Source organism: Salvelinus fontinalis, chromosome 41, assembly GCF_029448725.1.
Source record: "Salvelinus fontinalis isolate EN_2023a chromosome 41, ASM2944872v1, whole genome shotgun sequence".
NCBI lineage: Eukaryota > Metazoa > Chordata > Actinopteri > Salmoniformes > Salmonidae > Salvelinus > Salvelinus fontinalis.
The window spans coordinates 21,927,079-21,947,488 of record NC_074705.1 but is presented as its reverse complement, the minus strand read 5'-3'; the positions used below and the strand labels follow the sequence as shown (position 1 = coordinate 21,947,488).

At 42.0% G+C, this 20,410-nt stretch overlaps 1 protein-coding gene across 2 annotated transcripts in view; it reads left to right on the top strand.

Moving 5' to 3' along the window:
* LOC129840612 (N-chimaerin-like) overlaps positions 1 to 1,413 on the top strand; it is a 40,144-nt gene extending 38,731 nt beyond the window's left edge. For both annotated transcript variants that reach the window (XM_055908613.1, XM_055908615.1), the window contains exon 14: positions 557 to 1,413. In XM_055908613.1, the coding sequence (XP_055764588.1) occupies positions 557 to 728 (172 nt within the window). In that variant the 3' untranslated portion in view covers positions 729 to 1,413. The remainder of the gene's footprint in view (positions 1 to 556) is intronic.
* Positions 1,414 to 20,410: the final 18,997 nt, after the last annotated feature.

Below are 20,410 nucleotides of genomic sequence, written 5' to 3'. Positions count from 1 at the left end.
ATTCTATATAACATAACCGAATATAATAGCATAGTATAACATACTGTAAGTCAAATTACATCACCTAATTTCATATGAGATTTTTCGGATGATTGTGCGAATGGTCACATTTTTCTCATGCGGCCAAAACTCAGCAGCGCTTGCCAAAGAATCACATGCACAACGTGATTCAAATCTTCAGTTCTGGGGGAAAGGGATCCATGAGGGTGGGATCCGCAGCCTCTGCCTTATTTTAATTACAAAATCAAATGCCCGTCGGCCAATGGCGGTTCTACTGTTAAAATGTGTAAATACTTGTGAAGCAGCTTATTGTGTGACTTAAGGAAAATCTTAGGACAAATACTTATGCAATCAAGACAGGCCTTTTTTTAATCATTATTAATTGTAGAGTTAATATTTTTTACTAGGCATTATATGTTAACAGTAGCCAATAATTTGTTTTATGGTAGAAAACTAATTTGGCCTTGAATGAGCATGTCAGTGGCACCTAAAGTTTTTTGTTGTTGTTGTTGCTTTCTCTCTCTTTGCCCTGACCCTTTCCTGTTCCTCTTCAAAGGGTAACCCAAAATGAGAAAGACACCCTGATGAATGCAGAAAACCTTGGCATTGTTTTTGGGCCCACCCTCATGCGTGCCCCAGACCTGGATGCGATGACGGCGCTCAATGACATCCGCTACCAGAGACAGGTGGTTGAGACGCTTATAAAGAACGAAGACATTCTGTTCTGAAAGGGGATGACAAACAATGAAGGAATCTTAAATCATGAATAAGCGATTTACTCATCATTTAGAAAGGAAGAAGTGACAATGTTTTTAATATTTTCCCTTTGTAAAACCAAGACTTGAATAATAATGAAGTATTTGCACCATTGTACATTATTTTCCACTCCCAGTGAACCCTGTCTGAAGAGATGTCTGTTGGGTTTGAATCACGTACCTCAGACTTGTCTTTCGCATGTTCACCCCCCCCCCCCCCCTCATTTGTGTCAGGGTAATTGATGGAACACACATTCCTTTGGATAGCTTGTATGTGTTTTTGTTTTCAGATATTGGGTCACACCAAAGGGAGAGAGGGAGAACTCAACTTTATCTCTGACATTATAGTGTCTTTGACAGCATGGGCAGTGCCATTGATGCTACAACCCATAGGAATCCCCATCCAGTTGGCTACTTTTAATACTTTGAAATGGCGGCGGCATGGTGGAAGCCCTCAATGGCAATGTCTTTGCCAAAATGGGTGATATCCATGATAGTCCTTTATCTCTATGGGTCACACTCACTCATTAACTGCTCTCTCTGATCTTGTAGATGTGGCTCATTTGTTTCCAGATGGCTTTATTCTTCTTGTGAATCACGAATGTACCTGGATGTAACATGGAATACCATCGGTTAAAAACCTTGTTTATTTTGTTTAGTATTGTCGTTTGTATGTTGTTCATTTCAAATAAATGCAGTGGGATATTTATATAATTTCAGCCAGTAGTTCTAAAAGTAGCCTAGCACTCACAAGCCATAACAGGTGCCTTAAATGTAGAATGTCATATTAGCGGTGTGTCCCATGTACATCTGCACTTAATTTATATTATAATGGAGTGCCACACCATTGGCACTCACTGCCCCTTTTGTCAGAGTATCCAATGTGATCAAGCCTCCCACTTGTACCTTGCAGCGTCATTGTATGTGATGGTGCCTTTCAACCTTCCTGTCAACATTGTCCATCCGTTTTGGTTGTTCGAAGTATCCCTTTATTCCTTGGTCAGAGTATGGCGCCAAAACTTTTCTAGTTTAGAAAGTATAAATGGTACCAAATAGCTCAATGGATGCAAAGTTGAGTCAGTCTGGTTTAATTCGAACCTAACTAACCAGTTTGATTACAATGGGAAGCCCATCCACAGTGGACGGCCCATCATCAGGCAATTAAGTATGCTAAGCCTGTGACAAGGTCTGTGAGAGGGTTTTGTGCAAGCAGGATCGGTCATGTATCCCAGTTTTGCGGAACTGTGTAGCTTAACAGGAAGAATAAACCGATATCATGACATGCCTTGCTCATATCGCTATAAAAATATTATATTTCTATCAAATTATTAATATTGGTGCCCACCACCAAAAATTTACAAAATGTAGGGCCCTATAAAATCACTTCTCAAATTCGTTTTGTTGCAGTTTATTTATTTATTTATTTTTAGGTTTTTGCTCTCAATCTTTATAGAAAGAAAACCAAATTGGATGTTCTAAGTTCACAACAATGCTTAAACCACATCAGGAGACTACTTTTGAGCTCTGAATTTTAAAGAAATTAAGATTGTGTGTAAATTAAGTGCACAACAGCAACACACCGTGTTTGGTTAGCATAGGTTTCTGTAGCACTCGTGATCGCAAAGTTTGCTAAACAAATGGCCACTGGATTGATGCAAATAATCATATAATTTTACCAGGTAGGCTACTTTGTAGTTTAACATTTAATTGAGAAGGTTTTTGGGAAAGCCTTACCATATCTACCAGAGATGGTTATCATTAGCGTCATTGCTAACGGCTACACAAAGTATAGACATACACACACACACACACAGATGGGGGCATTCCTGTGCCGTTTCAGAAAGTTGCAGGAAAATACGAATCACTGATGCATTTTGTTCAGGTCTTATGATTAACTTTTTTAACATTGTTGAATTCTGTTTTAATATCTGTATTCCTTTTCCTTCCACGTTCTCCGGAACGCAGATTTGATAGAGCCCTAAAAATTATGCCAAACTACCTTTCACAAGCGAGCAAGTGGGATTTGTGGGTTCTGGGTTCTATGTTGTGGATTACCTGTCATAGGGACTGGCCTGTGTTGCAGGTTTATCAAGACCAATATGGAATTATTGATTTCGATGGTAACATTACAAAAAGGGTAGGCCTGTATTTTCTCAATGGCTGAAAAGCAAGCTAAATGTATTATATTCCTTGAGCAAAAAGTATTTTTCATCCAGCTCTACGCAGTGAGTAATGAAAAGTAGCCGATACAGCAATATTGTTTTCCATACAAAGTACCCAAATAAATGTTAGGAATAATATTTAGGCCTAATTAAAATGTTTAAGTACCAACACTAACGGACCAGTTATACTAGGCACTACCTCTAGCAGCAATCAAAATAATGGAGACCAGTCATTTTCGATGGAGGGAGGAGACACGAGGATACATTGAGACTTAAATCAGCAGTTATGAGCTCGGCGACTAGGGCTCAACGTCCCGCGTTTATGCGATAAATCGGAGGAGGGATTGTCTTCCTAGCTAGCTCTAACACCGTGCTGGACAGGCTAATTGCAAATGTGACGTTGTGCAAAGGAATATCTTGGTGATTCCTAGTCCTACTACTTTGTAGCTGGGTCTTAACTGGGTCTTGAAGGGACAATCTGCAGTTGCTACATCCATTTATCGACTTTTAAATTAATGATATACTCATTGATTCTTGATGAATATAACTTGTAGATGCCTCATGAACCTAGTTCAACTGTTGTACCCAATCAGAACCCAAAATATAAGCTCAAAATATAAAATATAAGCTTACAATGTAAATGTAAACAAACACTGTATAGCCTCAAAACATGATTAAATCAAATCAAATTTTTTATATATGTATATATACAGTGGGGAGAACAAGTATTTGATACTCTGCCGATTTTGCAGGTTTTCCTACTTACAAATCATGTAGAGAACTGTATTTTTTTTAATCATAGGTACACTTCAACTGTGAGAGACGGAATCTAAAACAAAAATCCAGAAAATCACATTGTATGATTTTTAAGTAATTAATTTGCATTTTATTGCATGACATAAGTATTTGATCACCTACCAACCAGTAAGAATTCCGGCTCTCACAGACCTGTTAGTTTTTCTTTAATAAGCCCTCCTGTTCTCCACTCATTACCTGTATTAACTGCACCTGTTTGAACTCGTTACCTGTATAAAAGACACCTGTCCACACACTCAATCAAACAGACTCCAACCTCTCCACAATGGCCAAGACCAGAGAGCTGTGTAAGGACATCAGGGATAAAATTGTAGACCTGCACAAGGCTGGGATGGGCTACAGGACAATAGGCAAGCAGCTTGGTGAGAAGGCAACAACTGCTGGCGCAATTATTCGAAAATGGAAGAAGTTCAAGATGACGGTCAATCACCCTCGGTCTGGGGCCCCATGCAAGATCTCACCTCGTGGGGCATCAATGATCATGAGGAAGGTGAGGGATCAGCCCAGAGCTACACGGCAGGACCTGGTCAATGACCTGAAGAGAGCTGGGACCACAGTCTCAAAGAAAACCATTAGTAACACACTACGCCGTCATGGATTAAAATCCTGCAGCGCACGCAAGGTCCCCCTGCTCAAGCCAGCGCATGTCCAGGCCCGTCTGAAGTTTGCCAATGACCATCTGGATGATCCAGAGGAGGAATGGGAGAAGGTCATGTGGTCTGATGAGACAAAAATAGAGCTTTTTTTTTTGAGGATGGATGGGGCCATGTATCGCGAGATCTTGGCCAACAACCTCCTTCCCTCAGTAAGAGCATTGAAGATGGGTCGTGGCTGGGTCTTCCAGCATGACAACGACCCGAAACACACAGCCAGGGCAACTAAGGAGTGGCTCCGTAAGAAGCATCTCAAGGTCCTGGAGTGGCCTAGCCAGTCTCCAGACCTGAACCCAATAGAAAATCTTTGGAGGGAGCTGAAAGTCCGTATTGCCCAGCGACAGCCCCGAAACCTGAAGGATCTGGAGACAGTCTGTATGGAGGAGTGGGCCAAAATCCCTGCTGCAGTGTCTGCAAACCTGGTCAAGAACTACAGGAAACGTATGATCTCTGTAATTGCAAACAAAGGTTTCTGTACCAAATATTAAATTCTGCTTTTCTGATCTATTAAATACTTATGTCATGCAAATTATTTACTGAAAAATCATAAATGTGATTTTCTGGATTTTTGTTTTAGATTCCGTCTCTCACAGTTGAAGTGTACCTATGATAAAAATTACAGACCTTTGTAAGTAGGAAAACCTGCAAAATCGGCAGTGTATCAAATACTTGTTCTCCCCACTATATATATATATCAAATAATTATTGCGCAACAGCAAAATAACAGTAGCGAGGCTATATACAGGGGGTTCCGGTACAGTCAATGTGCAGGGGCACCGGTTAGTCGAGGTAATTGAGGTAATATGTACAGTTGAAGTCGGAAGTTTACATACACCTTAGCCAAATACATTTAAACTCAGTTTTTCACAATTCTTGACATTTAATCCCAGTTAAATTCTATTAGGATCACCACTTCATTGTAAGAATGTGAAATGTCAGAATAATAGAGTGATTGATTTCAGCTTTAATTTCATCACATTCCCAGTGGGTCAGAAGTTTACATACACTCAATTAGTATTTGGTAGCATTGCCTTTAAATTATTTAACTTGGGTCAAATGTTTTGCGTAGCCTTCCACAAGCTTCCCACAATAAGTTGGGTGAATTTTGGCCCATTCCTCCTTTAGGCCTCCTTGCTCGCACACGCTTTTTCAGTTCTGCCCACAAATTTCTATAGGATTGAGGTCAGAGATTTGTGATGGCCACTCCAACTCCAACTTTGGAAGTATGCTTGGGGTCAATAAGTTGGGTGAATTTTGGCCCATTCCTCCTTTAGGCCTCCTTGCTCGCACACGCTTTTTCAGTTCTGCCCACAAATTTCTATAGGATTGAGGTCAGAGATTTGTGATGGCCACTCCAACTCCAACTTTGGAAGTATGCTTGGGGTCATTGTTAATTTGGAAGACCCATTTGCAACCAAGCTTTAACTTCCTGACTGATGTCTTGAGATGTTGCTTCAATATATCCACATAATTTTTCTCCTCGTGATGCCATCTATTTTGTGAAGTGCACCAGTCTCTTCTGCAACAAAGCACCCCCACAACATGATGCTGCCACCCCCGTGCTTCACGGTTGGGATGGTGTTCTTCAGCTTGCAAGCCTCACCCTTTTTCCTCCAAACATAACGATGGTCATGGCCAAACAGTTCTATTTTTGTTTCATCAGACCAGAGGACATTTCTCCAAAAAGTACAATTTTTGTCCCCATGTGCAGTTGCAAACCGTAGTCTGGCTTATTTATGGTGGTTTTGGAGCAGTGGCTTAATCCTTGCTGAGCGGCCTTTCAGGTTATGTGATTATGGGACTCGTTTTACTGTGGATATAGATACTTTTGTACCTGTTTCCTCCAGCATCTTCACAAGGTCCTTTGCTGTTGTTCTGGGATTGATTTGCACTCTTCTCACCAAAGTACGTTCATCTCTAGGAGACAGAATGCGTCTCCTTCCTGAGCGGTATGATGGCTGCGTGGTCCCATGGTGTTTATACTTGCGTACTATTGTTTGCACAGATGAACGTGTTACCTTCAGGCGTTTGGAAATTTCTCCCAAGGATGAACCGGACTTCTTTTCTGGGGTCTTGGCTGATTTCTTTAGATTTTCCCATAATGTCAAGCAAAGAGGCACTGAGTTTGAAGGTAGGCCTTGAAATACATCCACAGGTACACCTCCAATTGACTCAAATTATGTCAATTAGCCTATCAAATGCGTCTAAAGCCATGACACCATTTTCTGGAATTTTCCAAGCTGTTTAAAGGCACAGTCAATTTAGTGTATGTAAACTTCCGACCCACTGGAATTGTGATACAGTGAAATAATCTGTAAACAATTGTTGTAATTTTTTTTGTGTCATGCACAAAGTAAATGTCCTAACCGACTTGCCAAAACTATAATTTGTTCACATAAAATTTGTGAAGTGGTTGAAAAAAAGAGTTTTGATGACTCCAACCTAAGTGTATGTAAACTTCCGACTTCAACTGTAAAACTCTCTTGGAAAATAGAGTGGTGTTCAACTTATCATGAGATACTCTACCTCAGGCAAGCAAAACCTTGAATCTTCATTAATATTAGATTTCGTGTACCAGCTGATGAATGGGCATGTGCCTGAACTTAATTTTATACAATAATTGTAATCTCACCCATTCATTTCTAATGACCGGTTATTTTTGACCTTGAACATCGCTGGTGTACAAAAATTTAATAAAACACCCAACATTTTATGAAAGTCATCTAAATGTATTTTGTGTGTTCAGATGCCCTGTGTGGACAAAGTCATGGAACCTTATGACAATCAGATTAAATGAACTACATTTTTCTGAGGGAAAATTTGTAAACGGTCCAATTCGACCGGAACACAGGCTATTCCATGCGAGAAATTGCCAGCGTCACGGAGTCGCCTCTTAATTGTTGACATTGAGACTGTCGTTTTGCGGGTACTATTTAATGAAGCTGCCAGTTGAGGACTTGTGAGGTGTCTTTCTCAAACTAGACACTCTAATGTACTTGTCCTCTTGCTCAGTTGTGCACCGGGGCCTCCCACTCCTTTTTATTCTGGTTAGAGCCAGTTTGCTCTGTGAAGGGAGTAGTACACAGCGTTGTACGAGATCTTCAGTTTCATGGCACTTTCTCGCATGGAATAGCCTTCATTTCTGAGAACAAGACTATACATGAGTTTCAGAAGAAAGTTATTTGTTTCTTGCCATTTTAAGCCTGTAATCGAACCCACAAATGCTGATGCTCCAGATACTCAACTAGTCTAAAGAAGGCCAGTTTTATTGCTTCTTTAGTCAGGACAACAGTTTTCAGCTGTGCTGACATAATTGCAAAAGGGTTTTCTAATGACCAATTAGCCTTTTAAAAATTATAAACTTGGATTAGCTAACACAATGTGCCATTGGAACACAGGAGTGATGGTTGCTGATAATGGGCCTCTGTAGATATTCCATTAAAAATCAGCTCTTTCCAGCTACAATAGTCATGTACAACACTAACAATGTCTACACTATTTATGATCAATTTGATGTTATTTTAATGGACAGATGTGCTTTTCTTTCAAAAACATTTCTAAGTGACCCCAAACCTTTGAACGTTAGTGTATATGTGTGTGTATATAGATATAGAAAGGTGTTCTTACCAGATACACACTTACATTTAAAATGGCCAATATAAGAGTCTCTAGCTCTGTTATTGTACTGCTGAATGTCTCTAATAAAAGTAAAATAGTTGGGGGCCAAGTCAGTAATAACTCGAAGTTTAATTAATACAAGCCAACCTAGCTGATTTAAAATGTTCGACCTCCAGTACATGGGGGAAGTTTAATTGGCTGGTCAGTAGCTTATTCTTTAGATGTTTGGGGCTGCTGGTGAATCATGGTGTGCACGCACAGTCAAAGTGACACTGAACTAGCCAACCTGCCAGATGGTGTCACTATCAAGCCATTTTGAGATCCGAGCTATGTTTTGGCTTTATCTTTGTTAAAACCTCCAGGGCCATAGGTTACCAGTCAGGTACCTATCCAATTCACACCCAAGGTAGCTGACTGATGTACTTGGTGTAACTTCTGAGTTGACAACTTTGATACTAAAACAGGGGACCTTGCAAGCTTTGCTCTGGAACCAAATAAGATCTATTGCGTTTTTCCAAGATGCAGAGAAATATTTATCGAAAAATCTATTTGCTGATATTGGACAACTGCACTGAGTATTTTTTTCTTATGGGACACAAGTAGAGTCATTTGCATACAAAAACAATTGACAAGAGCAGGCTGATTTATGTTAAAACAAAAACATTTAGGGTTGGGGTGACCGAAGGAAGGCATGGGTGACTGCTTGTATCTCTGTCTTGGGCTGTGGACAAGGCGGCAGTTAGCTAGTCTTTTAAAGAGGAAAAAGTCCAGGCACAATTTCTCTCTTTGCTCATGGAATGAGGGTAGTGATAATGAATTTAGTGCAGCCTTGTATCTGAGATATGCTGTGCCAAGGATGATTCGCCAAGCCTGCTTTTGGTTGCGCTCTAGCTGGTCAGAGTGCCTGAGTTTAGGAGTCAGTGCCAGGACCGGCAGGGGAAGTGGGCCCGGTTCCTTCCCTGGGCGGAGTACACCCAGAATTCACTTCGTCACTCCTCCACCGGGCTGTCTCCCTTCCAGTGCGTCCTGGGGTACCAGTTGGCCCTGGCTCCGTGGACCCCGAGCCAGAAGCTCCTGCAGAGGAGGTTTGGAACACTGCCCAGGTGAGGCTCCAACACGCCGTCCGCCACCACAAGTGCAGACGGACCGACACCGCAGTGAGGCTCCCGTGTTTCATCCTGGTGATCGCGTCTGCCTTCCACCAGGAACCTCCCACTCTGCCTGACCTGCCGGAAGCTGAGCCCCCGGTTTGTGGGGCCATGCAAAGTCCTCCAGAGGATCAATGAAATAACGTACCCATAACAGCTCCCCACTAGAACTACCTTATCTTATCCTCTTCATGTTTCCCTTGTCAGGATGGTGGTTTCTGGTCCCCTGGCTAATGCCATCTCCCATGACACCCCTCCACCTCCCCTGGACATCGAGGGAAGCCCGTCAGATGCCGTCAGATCCCTCCTCGACTTCCGACGTCATGGGGGTCAGCTCCAGTATCTGGTGGACTGGGAGGGGTATGGTCCAGAGGAGCGCTGTTGGATTCCAGTGGATGACATTCTAGATCCCAACATCATCCGAGATTTCCACCTTCGCTGACCGGCCCACTCCTTGCCCTCGGGGCCGTCCTCCTGTGGCTGGAGCCGCGCGTCGGTGGGGGGTACTATCACGGCTACTCTCGCTTTGGCGCTACTAACCACCAGTCCTGGCAAACTATCATTACGCACACCTAGTAACCATCATTACGCACACCTGCACCTCATTAGGCACACTTGGACTTCATCATTTCCCTGATTACTTCCCCTTTAGCTGTTGAATCACCAACAGACAGTATTGTATGGTGGAATATTCTATGTAGAGAGTGAGAGAGACTTTGTAATTTCTTCAAACAATCATCTTTATTCAATATCGAATAATTATTGCAATAATGAAACCGTCGACACACCGTCTTGACTGTGGGGGCGAGAGCCTACCCTTTACAGACAATGCACAGTTTATATAGCTGATACCCATAATGCTTGGTTCCACCTCTCCCATATAGATTGGGGGGCACCATAAGCCACTTTGGGTTTATCCTCCGGTCAACTGCCTCTGGTGCTGTTTCCCAGATGCCAGGATAATTAGGACTAGTTAGGCCTTTGTTTTGTTCCTCCAGGCCATCTCGGTGACACCCACCACATCTGATCTTTGGAATACCAGCTGTAGTTTTTTTTTATCACCAAGCCATCACTTAATCAGTTGCCAGCCCAAGCTCCATAAAGACTCCTCTCAGTTAACTCCGAAAGGAGTTTGGTGCATAAATATAACAATCATGTTATCCTGCTACCACATTCCCCCATTTTGAGAATTATCTCAACTTATTAAAAGCAGAATTACAAGGTTTAAAAACACATTTATTCCACGTAGTGCCTAATAAGTATGACCCAGGACAAGCATCATGATTCCACCATGTATAAGGCATTGCCTATGGACTCTATTGGCCATTAGCATAAACCTGCTATAGTTACAGTTTTTTTGTTGTGTTATCATCAAAAATTTGAATTTGGCATGGATATAAATCAAATACATTAGGATCAATTTTACTCTCAGGACCAGAGTTCACCTCTCCATTCACCAAGGCATGCTGAGAATAGTCATTGGTCAACATTTTCAGTACACAACAATTTCTTTACCTATGTCACAATCAGCATAACAACAATTAATCCATAATACATTAATTGCTCCGATTAACATACTAAAACTTACTCAAATCAATCAGGCAGTTTTAAAAATCATTCAGCTTCCAAATCATAATTAAAACCCAATTGAATTATCCTACCAGAATTAGGAATGACATTGCTCAGTGTTCCACATTGGTTCCATTGGTTCTATTGGTTCCTCTTCTAAGGTCTTTGAAAGCCAAGTTAACAAACAGATTACCGATCATTTCGAATCCCACCACTTCTCCGCTATGCAATTTGGTTTCAGAGCTGGTCATGGGTGCACCTCAGCCACGCTCAAGGTACTAAACAACATCATAACCGCCATAAGAGACATTACTGCGCAGCCGTATTCATCGACCTGGCCAAGGCTTTCGACTCTGTCAATCACCACATTCTTATTGGCAGACTCGACAGCCTTGGTTTCTCAAATGATTGCCTCGCCTGGTTTACCAACTACTTCTCTGATAGAGTTCAGTGTGTCAAATCGGAGGGCCTGTTGTCCGGACTTCTGGCAGTTTCTATGGGGGTGCCACAGGGTTCAATCCTCGGGCCGACTCTCTTCTCTGTATACATAAATGATGTTGCTCTTGCTGCTGGTGATTCTCTGATACACCTCTACGCAGACGACACCATTCTGTATACTTCTGGCCCCTCTTTGGACACTGTGTTAACTAACCTCCAGACGAGCTTCAATGCCATACAACTCTCCTTCCGTGGCCTCCAACTGCTCTTAAACGCAAGTAAAACTAAATGCATGCTATTCAACCGATCGCTGCCCGCACCTGCTCGCCCGCCCAGCATCACTACTCTGGATGGCTCTGACTTAGAATACGTGGACAACTACAAATATCTAGGTGTCTGGTTAGACTGTAAACTCTCCTTCCAGACTCACATTAAACATCTCCAATCCAAAATTAAATCTAGAATCGGCTTCCGATATCGCAACAAAGCATCCTTCACTCATGCTGCCAAACATACCCTCGTAAAACTGACCACCCTCCGATCCTCGACTTTGGTGATGTCATCTATAAAATAGCCTCCAACACTCTACTCAACAAACTGGATGCAGTCTATCACAGTGCCATCTGTTTTGTCACCAAAGCCCCATACACTACCCATCATTGCGACCTGTACGCTCTCGTTGGTTGGTCCTCGCTTCATATTCGTCACCAAACCCACTGGCTACAGGTTATCTACAAGTCTCTGCTAGGTAAAGCCCCGCCTTATCTCAGTTCACTGGTCACCATAGCAGCACCCACTCGTAGCACGTGCTCCAGCAGGTATATCTCACTGGTCACCCCCAAAGCCAATTCCTCTTTTGGTGTCTTTCCTTCCAGTTCTCTGCTGCCAATGACTGGAACGAACTGCAAAAATCTCTGAAGCTGGAAACACTTATCTCCCTCACTAGCTTTAAGCACCAGCTGTCAGAGCACCTCACAGATTACTGCACCTGTACATAGCCTATCTATAATTTAGCCCAAACAACTACCTCTTCCCCTACAGTATTTATTTATTTTGCTCCTTTGCACCCCATTATTTCTATTTCTACTTTGCACATTCTTCCACTGCAAATCTACCATTCCAGTGTTTTACTTGTATTTACCTCACCACCATGGCCTTTTTTGCCTTTACCTCCCTTATCTCACCTCATTTGCTCACATTGTATATAGATTTATTTTTCTACTGTATTATTTACTGTTTTGTTTATTCCATGTGTAACTCTGTGTTGTATGTGTCGAATTGCTATGCTTTATCTTGGCCAGGTCGCAGTTGCAAATGAGAACTTGTTCTCAACTAGCCTACCTGGTTAAATAAAGGTGAAATTTAAAATATAAAAAAATACCTGTCTTTCTGTCCAACGTTACATTACCAGCTGAACATTTTCTTTAATTACAGTCAAAACAAACATAACTTCAGTTCTCAGAGTGGCCACTTTAATTAATGTTGTCTTGTCCTCCCTTTCGTCAATTCAATAAATCTATTTTAGAAAAAAAACACATTGTCTCACGAGATTAAAACCCCTAGGGGTTTCCTGAGTCGTATTCTTCTCGAAACCCCCAAATATGTTGCTGGTTGTACTTTACCATATATTACCTTGTGACCCTGCTCTACCACATAGTTTACTAATGTGGAAATGTTTGGTATAGGAGTGTCTTCGTCTTTTCACGCCAATATCAAATTCACTACATATTGTATCAACAGAAAATCCTCAAATCTACACCATTTTGGGATTTTACATTTAAATGCGGCATGAAACAAAGTTTGACTATTCGTAAACATAATTTGTGCTCTTGCCCATATAATCTGCCAATTTTAATATGTTCCCTAATATCCACTGTCCTTGATTCTCACAAGGATTATTCAACCCCAAAATCTGCTAAGGAGCAGGGTTGATTCAAGCTCTCTGATTCATAAAATATAATATTTTTCTTGCCTCACACCCAAGCTAACTGGCTAAAGTTGGCTAGCTTGTTAGCTAACGCTACTTCCAGACACAGAGAAGAGAATAAATCTTCACTCTCCATTCTACTCACCTAGCAGAGCTGGTTAGGCTTTTTACATGTTCTTCAAAACATTGGTGACTGTGCTGCTGGCAATAATTCAAATTATGTTATTTCCCTAACGTTTACTGACACCGGCCATATTCAACCGGCAATAGTCAGGGCGAATTTACCCAAGTACGCCATTTAACATGGTCCATAATCAAATTACTTCACAAATCAGTATGGTTAGTGCGATTACACTGATAGAACGCTAACATCAATACACAATACGCAATCAATAAGTATTGAGCTAATGATTCTTCTTTTATATCATTGTGCCAAGTCACAATTACATCCCTGAGTTCTCTAAAATTTGAATTTCTGTCAGCAGGCCCGAATTTTATCCATGATTAGATTTTTTCCCCCCCATATTCGAGCCAAATTGGTAGAATGTGCGTGCACTTCTATTAGTGATTTTATGGCTTTGCTATAGTGTACCCCTTCTATGAATTTATTCCCGCTCCTCTCTCCTCGCGGTTTTAATATATGCCAATCTTTTTCTGAGACTATTTCCCAAATCCTGTAAACAGTCATATAATGCTTTAACCATATCTCTGAACAAATGATCCATAAAGAGACCACTCTGAACCTACGTACGTCTACGTAGTGGTTGTTTTTAAATTGCATCTCAATATATTCCCAGTATTACTTTATCAAATCTCTAGTAATTGATTATACACACACATGGTTATTTCTCATTCGGGTTTTTTCATAACTTCACAGAATCAATATATAAAACAGGAAATCTTAGGTACTCACATTAATTAACCACTCCATCTGCGTTTCCAACAACTCTTGATCCATACACTCCCAGCGAAACCCAAAAAAGGTAGTTTACCGGATGCTGCCCTATGGGAATAATGCTCCACACGTATCCTCAACAATTCCTTAGACTTCCAGAAATTATAAACCTGCTGCTATTTTCTAAAATAACATCTAGCACTGAATAATACCACCCTCTAATATTCTATGAAGTAAAATTTCTATACAAATTTAAGTTAGCTTATTTGACACATTTCTACATATATCCAAACTTCAGATTAACCCTTATTTCCACGCTCACATTCACACAGTACTGTTTCCAAAACATACTTAATGAATTAGTTGTTTTCTACAATATTTTTGAAACCTGCAAGAATATTTTCTAATGTCTATCTCGGGATTAGGTCCTGAGATAACACAACTCATACATGTATGTCTTACAATACTAACCCATGGTAAACACCCACCACATCCAATCTATGGAATGCCAGCTGTATTTTTTTAAATTATCACCAAGCCATCACTTAACTCCTCCAATCTATCTCTTATCACCATCCATTTTGATTATATTGATTTATATTTTTCAACTGTACTGGGATGTTTAAACAAATTCTATTCTCGTAGTTTCAACAGATTCTAAAAGTATTATTATATTATTGATCGATTGACTATGACTTTTCAAATCACCCAGTAGTGCTATCTGCAGAGTTATTTCAAGGGTAAATGTTGCACTGCGTCAACCATTCCTGGACCTGCGACAAAAAATATGCTACATATGGACAGTACCAAAACAAATGATCTAATGATTTGGTCTCTTCGCAGCAACATCTGCAGAGCTGGGATGGTTGTATCCCCTATATATACATAACATTCTGTTGGTTGCAAGAATTTTGTAAAGTAATTTGTAATTGTAAAGTAAGTTTTGAATCAGGCGTTGTTTTGCGTATCCGTTCATAAACCATGTGCCATGGAATCGGTACATCGAAAATCTCTTCCCAACTATTTTGCGAACTATAATGGTACAGCTGTCAACTTGGTCCTTAAATGAAACTGGTATAATTGTATATTTATTGTTTTTCAACAGGACAATGACCCAAAACACACCTCCACACATTTCGCAGCGCTTCTTCTTGTTGCTACCGGCTGCAATCTAGAATGATGAAAACACTTAGTTCAGGAATTTTACTAACATCTCACTCACATATATAGTTACACCAGGCCCAAGGTAGGAAAGTCAGACACACACACATGCAACAACATCACTCATACTTACTTCCGGTATTGGAGTTGTTGGTTCTGTGGGTCGGGCGGATGGGCCACCAGCATCCTTCTCCTGATTCCTCCTCACGATGGCTGCAGAAGCTGGGGTCCTTGGGATATGTTGCCTCATCTGGATTTGGGGTCTTGCCAATGTCTTGCTCAGCTCCTAAAGGAAAGATCTGTCTCCTATGGAGCTTCCCGCTGTTCCAATCTGGGTTCAACGCCATCCAGACGACAAACGTGGTGTACGCCGAGATGTCCAAGATGTTGAAGAATATGCGGCTAGCGTAGGGTTCCTCTTTTACAGCTGTAGCCAGTCACCAGCTTGTCTAAATTGTCCACCCCTTATTTTGTGGCATTGTAATCCATTATGATTTCTGGTTTTTGATGTTCCTGTCCACAGACACTCCTATCCCTATGCAGCGTACTCATGGGTACCTCATTTTTTCCTTTCTTTGGCACTAGGGATGTGTCGGCCATGATCACAAACTTAGAGGAATTGATAGGCCTGTTCCATGCTGAGGTGGGGGCTCAGGCTTGTTTTTTCATACTGTTCACACCATCGTCAGCTTCCTCTTGAGGCGCTCCTGTTCCAGCCCGAAGTAAAACATTTATTACGTGTGATGTTGTGGCCACGGAGTCCATGTGTCACATCCAGGACAACCTGCATCCCTTGGTTTCTCAGGGGCTCCTCCATCTGGCTTCGCCATATACACTTGCAAGTTAAACGCATATGATGAAGCAGCATCACAGGCAGCCCAGATCTGGATTCCATATTTTGCGGTTTTCCACGATATGTACTGCCTGAAGGGGCAGCGGCCCCTAAATTCTTCTAACATTTGACTAACATTCACATCAGCAGAAGCCCAACCTAAAACCCCAAACCCCAAGCAATGCAGATATAGAAGCACGGTGGCTAGGAAAAACTCCCTTGGAAGGAAGAAACCTAGAGAGGAACCAGGCTCTGAGGGGTGGCCAGTCCTCTTCTGGTTGTGCTGGGTGGGGATTATAAATCAAAATCAAATTTTATTTGTCACATACACATGGTTAGCAGATGTTAATGCGAGTGTAGCGAAATGCTTGTGCTTCTAGTTCCGACCATGCCGACCATAATATCTAACAAGTAATCTAACAATTTCACAACTACCTTATACACACAAGTGTAAAGGAATGAATAAGAATATGTACATAAAAATATATGGATGAGCGATGGCCGAACAGCATAGGCAAGATGCAGTAGATGGTATAGAGTACAGTATATACATATGAGAGGAGTAATGTAGGGTATGTAATCATTATATAAAGTTGCATTGTTTAAAGTGGCTAGTGATACATTTATTACATCCAATTTTTAATTATTCAAGTGGCTAGAGATGAGTCAGTATGTTGGCAGCAGCCACTCAATGTTAGTGATGGTTGTTTAACAGTCTGATGGCCTTGAGATAGAAGCTGTTTTTCAGTCTCTCGGTCTTTGATGCACCTGTACTGACCTCGCCTTCTGGATGATAGTGGGGTGAACAGGCAGTGGCTTGGGTGGTTGTTGTCCTTGATCTTTTTGGCCTTCCTGTGACATCGGGTGGTGTAGGTGTCCTGGAGGGAAGGTAGTTTGCCCCCGGTGATGCGTTGTGCAGACCTCACTACCCTCTGGAGAGCTTTACGGTTGTGGGCGGAGCAGTTGCCGTACCAGGCGGGGATACACTGCATATGGCCCAGGAGGTCTGTAAACAGCTATAAAAAGTTATTGAGTAGGCTGCATAAATTTCATGACTAGAAGTTCAAAAGACAAAAACGCAGTCATTTTTGGGGGGGGGGGGTTGAAATGTGCTATCGTAAATGTTAGCAACACCTCTGCTGTTGTGGGGGATATGGCCACTAGTGTAACCAGGTGGAGAGGCCTTATTTAACACAGTAAATTCATCAGGCTTAAGCCATGTTTCACTCAGGCCAATCACATCAAGATTATGGTCAGTGATTAGTTCATTGTCTATAACTGCTTTGGAAGTGAGGGATCTAACATTAAGCAGCCCTATTTTGAGATCTGAGATGTCACAATCTCTTTCAATAATAACAGGGATGGAGGAGGTCTTTATTCCAGTGAGATTGCTAAAGCGAACACCGCCATGTTTAGTTTTGCCCAACCTAGATCGAGGCACAGACACAGTCTCAATGGGGATAGATGAGCTGACTACACTGACTGCGCTAGTGGCAGACTCCACTAAACTGGCAGGCTGGCTGATAATTATCTACAAATTGTATCTTTTGGGAGGGGCAAAAAAACAGTTTTCTACCAGCGATTGAGTTGTGAGACTCTGCTGTAGAGCATATCACTCCCCCTAACTGCGAGGGGGCCAGAGACAATTACTAGACTCCAACATCTTTCTAGCTAATTTACACGCTAAAGCTATGTTGTGATTGGTGACCTCAGACTGTATCATCCGAACATCGTTGGTGCCGACGTGGATAACAATATCCCTATACTCTCTACACTCACTAGTTTCAGCCTTAGCCAGCACCCTCTTTAGATTAGCCTTCACATTGGTAGCCCTATCCTCACCATAAGGCAATAGTTTTCCTGTATATTATGAGTACAGAGACTCCAATTAGATGGCATAATGTTAATGTTACTACTTAGCTTCGGCTGATGAAGGTCCTGTAGAACCATGTCCAGATAATGTGTCCGGGGTGAAAAGGTTGAATGAAAAAAGTTGAGTGAGAAAATATATATATATTTAAACTCAGCAAAAAAAGAAATGTCCTCTCACTGTCAACTGGGTTTATTTTCAGCAAGCTTAACATAACAAGATTCAAAAACTGAGACATAAACTGAACAAGTTCCACAGACATGTGACTAACAGAAATGGAATAATGTGTCCCTGAACAAAGGGGGGGGGGGGGGGGGTCAAAATCAAACGTAACAGTCAGTATCTGGTGTGGCCACCAGCTGCATTAAGAACTGCAGTACATCTCCTCATGGACTGCACCAGAGGTTCTTGCTGTGAGATGTTACCCCACTCTTCCACCAAGGCACTTGCAAGTTCCCGGACATTTCTGGGGGGAGTGGCCCTAGCCCTCACCCTCTGATCCAACTGGTCCCAGACGTGCTCAATGGGATTGATGGCTCTTCGCTGGCCATGGCAGAACACTGACATTCTTGTCTTACAGGAAATCACGCACAGAACGAGCAGTATGGCTGGTGGCATTGTAATGCTGGAGGGTCATGTCAGGATGAGCCTGCAGGAAGGGTACCACATGAGGGAGGAGGATGTCTTCCTTGTAACGCACAGCGTTGAGATTGCCTGCAATGACAACAAGCTCAGTCCGATGATGCTGTGACACACCGCCCCAGACCATGACGGACCCTCCACCTTCAAATCCATCCCGCTCCAGAGTACAGGCCTCGGTGTAAAGCTCATTCCTTTGATGATAAGCGCGAATCCGACCATCACCCCTAGTGAGACAAAACCGCAACTCGTCAGTGTACTGTAGAGCACTTTTTGCCAGTCCTGTCTGGTCCAGTGACGGTGGGTTTGTGCCCATAGGTGACGTTGTTGCCGGTGATGTCTGGTGAGGACCTGCCTTACAACAGGCCTACAAGCCCTCAGTCTAGCCTCTCTCAGCCTATTGCGGACAGTTTGAGCACTGATGGAGGGATTGTGCGTTCCTGGTTTAACTCGGGTAGTTGTTGTTGCCATCCTGTACCTGTCCCGCAGGTGTGATGTTCAGATGTACCAATCCTGTGCAGGTGTTGTTACACGTGGTCTGCCACTACGAGGACGATCAGCTGTCCGTCCTGTCTCCCTGTAGCACTGTCTTAGGCGTCTCACAGTATAGACATTGCAATTTATTGCCCTGGCCACACCCACAGTCCTCATGCCTCCTTGCAGCATGCCTAAGGCACGTTCACACAGATGAGCAGGTACCCTGAGCCTCTTTCTTTTTGTCTTTTTCAAAGTCTGTAGAAAGGCCTCTTTAGTGTCCTAAGTTTTCATAACTGTGACCTTAATTGCCTACCGTCTGTAAGCTATTAGTGTCTTAACGACCGTTCCACAGGTGCATGTTCATTAATTGTTTATGGTTCATTGAACAAGCATGGGAAACAGTGTTTAATTAAACCCTTTACAATGAAGATCTGTGAGGTTATTGGATTTTTTACAAATTATCTTTGAAAGACAGGGTCCTGAAAAAGGGAAGTTTCTTTTTTTGCAGAGTTTATATAATATATATATATATATATACAGTATATATATATACAGTATATATATATATATAGTATATATACAGTATATAGTATATATATATATATATATATATATATATATATATATATATATATATATATATATATAAAGACGTTGGTAAATATGTAAAATAAAGATTTTGTTTAAACAGTTAAATAACATTTTCTACTTTGAAGTTGGCAGTTGGCAGAAAATTAACAACAAAGTACCAACAAACCACACTGCAGCTACGTTGGGCCCAGGGTTGTAAAACAGGGGATGGAGGTCCACACTGTCCCACACTGACCTGATTGCAGCTAGCTTGTCTCTCTGCTGCCGAGCTGGTCTGGTGTCTCGGTTATCGAAGCAGATAATCCTGGAAATAATGTGGATGTTTTCCTGAGACATTGTTGCACAGAGAAGTTTTCTGCCAGTGTCTGCATCCCACAGGGATTCTGTCGATTCCCCATTGGATCTGAAAACACCAGCACAGATAAGAAGCCCAAAGTATGCATGTAAATTAGTTTGATCCATCTCTTTCCATCTCTCTCCAAAAACACGCCTTCCCTCCAAGTTAGTGCAGTCCAGAATTATTTTCTGGATGGTGTCTGGGATGAACAGTAAAAAAGAAGACTATGTCCTGCACATGAGTAACCAACATCTGCGTCGGCCCTGTTTGCGTCCTTATCACATTGGCAGCCTTGTAGGGTGGCTCATTCCTTGGGCAAGAAGACCATTCAATTCCACAATTTTTTGACATCCATAGTTCTCCTCCTGCAGGATTCTGATGAGCTGGTTGCTGACGTGCTGGTCCCGTGGCTGGCTGCTGACGGGCTGGTCCCGGGGCTGGCTGAGGGTCAATCTCATCCTCTTCTCCCAACTCACTGTCAGACACAAAATTAACAAGGACATGGTCCTCATATTCAGAAAA